We start from the raw sequence: 1709 nt of genomic DNA on the forward strand, positions 1-1709 counted from the left end.
TTCATAAATAAAGCAAGTAACTGGATCATCCTGTGTTCAGAGAGTCATCAAATGAGTATTTGGAAGTACTATATTTGTAGGAAGATATTTTCAAAAGCTGGTTAAAAGCCCAGCTCCTGTTGTTTAATTGAACCTCTGGAAACTTGCCACTAATTACATGGCATTTTTCTGTCCAGTTGCTTTGTTTGTTAAATCATACAACCAGTTCACGCCAACTTTCCTCATAATTCAATATGCTCTGCCTTACTAGAAAAGAAACAGCTAGATGGTATGGCATTTAAACCCTTTTATCAAAATTAGTAAGTAAAATTGAATGTAGAAGCACTGTACAACACATACCTTTCCATACTTGCTGAAAAGGTTCTTCAAGTCCGTAGCTCTGGTAGAAGAGGAAAGTCCACTAACCCACAAATTTCTACCAGAACTGCTACTTGCACGACCTAATTTAAAAAAATTATTAAACACTGCTATATCAGAGAAGTGCTGCATTTAAAAAACAATTTCCCTAGCTTTCATAAATTACAGCCCATACTAAATCTAAACTATACTACTACTTCAATTCCAACATTTAGACCTGCCCATCACTCTTAAGTACACGAGGTTTAATTTCTGTATCTCAAAAACAAACCACTTGTGTTGTGACATGCATAGTGATAAAAGCATGATATGGTATTTTCAACTAGAGAGTTTCTGCAAAAAAACCAAACAACCCACTACTAGAAACCTGAATTTCTTTAATGACTACCCACAGAAAGTAGAAATCTCATCAGAAAGTTTTAGATGATGTTTTTAAAGTTTTGCCTTTACTGCAGTCCATCAGCAAGACTATTTTATACAAGTTAGAGCTAATCAAAAGTAACAGGTCTTGTTAGGAGAGACAATCAATGAAAAATATTGAAAACAAGGAACAATCCTAATCACACTACAGTTAACTTAAATTACAAGAAAGCTAAATCTTCATTGCACTGGCAATCTTCCCTGAAGACATGAGAAATGCACACTGAATAAAGCAATTTACCAATTTCCCTCTTAGCATTACTGTGCTTTCAAAGGCACATCCTAATCCTGAAAAAACCCAATTTATGCGTCCACTTAAATGCTACTACTAGGAGCAATCCCACCAAGATGAACAGAACTAAAGCACAGCGCAGTTAGGTATACACTTAAGTGAAGGCAAGATTATGGCCAAATGAAACCCATTAAAAAAAAAAAAATAAAAAAAAAAAAATCGGCCAAAACATAAGCCTGATTATTCCCTTGAATTCTGATGACCTCAGTCAATTTGTCAGGATTTGGCCCAATAATTTTTTTCCAATATCAGTCTCGTTTCTAAAACCTACCTTTCTCATCTTTTGAGACTGTCTTTGTCTCTGCATCCTCAATAGAGCTAAAGACAAAAAATAATGTTAGTGAACAAAGAATAATCAGAAACAAAACTAACTCTTATATGCACTAGCATTCAATACCTACCAGAAAATTAGTTGAGAAATAAAAAGACCTTTGCAAACTTGTTTTAAGAAATCTGACAAGAAATAAGGGAAGTCATTTGCTTAAAACAGATAATTAATTCTGTTTGGCACATAATAAAAATTAGGAACAAATTAAGAAAACAACCTTTGAAGGTTGAGGAAAGGAAAGAAATCAAGACCTTGGTTAAAAACTGCACAAGAAACAAAAGAGATTCTTTAGGAATAAGCTACAATTTCATC

General features: G+C 33.8%; 1 protein-coding gene across 1 annotated transcript in view; it reads right to left on the bottom strand.

The window, feature by feature from the left end:
- Positions 1–1709, bottom strand: part of LOC109294694 (scaffold attachment factor B2-like) — a 41676-nt gene that overhangs the window by 22449 nt on the left and 17518 nt on the right. The window contains exons 8-9 of the mRNA XM_019513143.1: positions 1341–1443; positions 340–440 (exon numbers count right to left, since the gene is read on the bottom strand). Coding sequence (XP_019368688.1) covers positions 340–440; positions 1341–1443 — 204 coding nt within the window. The remainder of the gene's footprint in view (positions 1–339; positions 441–1340; positions 1444–1709) is intronic.

The sequence above is a fragment of the Gavialis gangeticus genome, unplaced genomic scaffold, assembly GCF_001723915.1.
Source record: "Gavialis gangeticus isolate Ggan-Ray unplaced genomic scaffold, GavGan_comp1, whole genome shotgun sequence".
In the NCBI taxonomy this organism is placed as follows: Eukaryota; Metazoa; Chordata; order Crocodylia; family Gavialidae; genus Gavialis; species Gavialis gangeticus.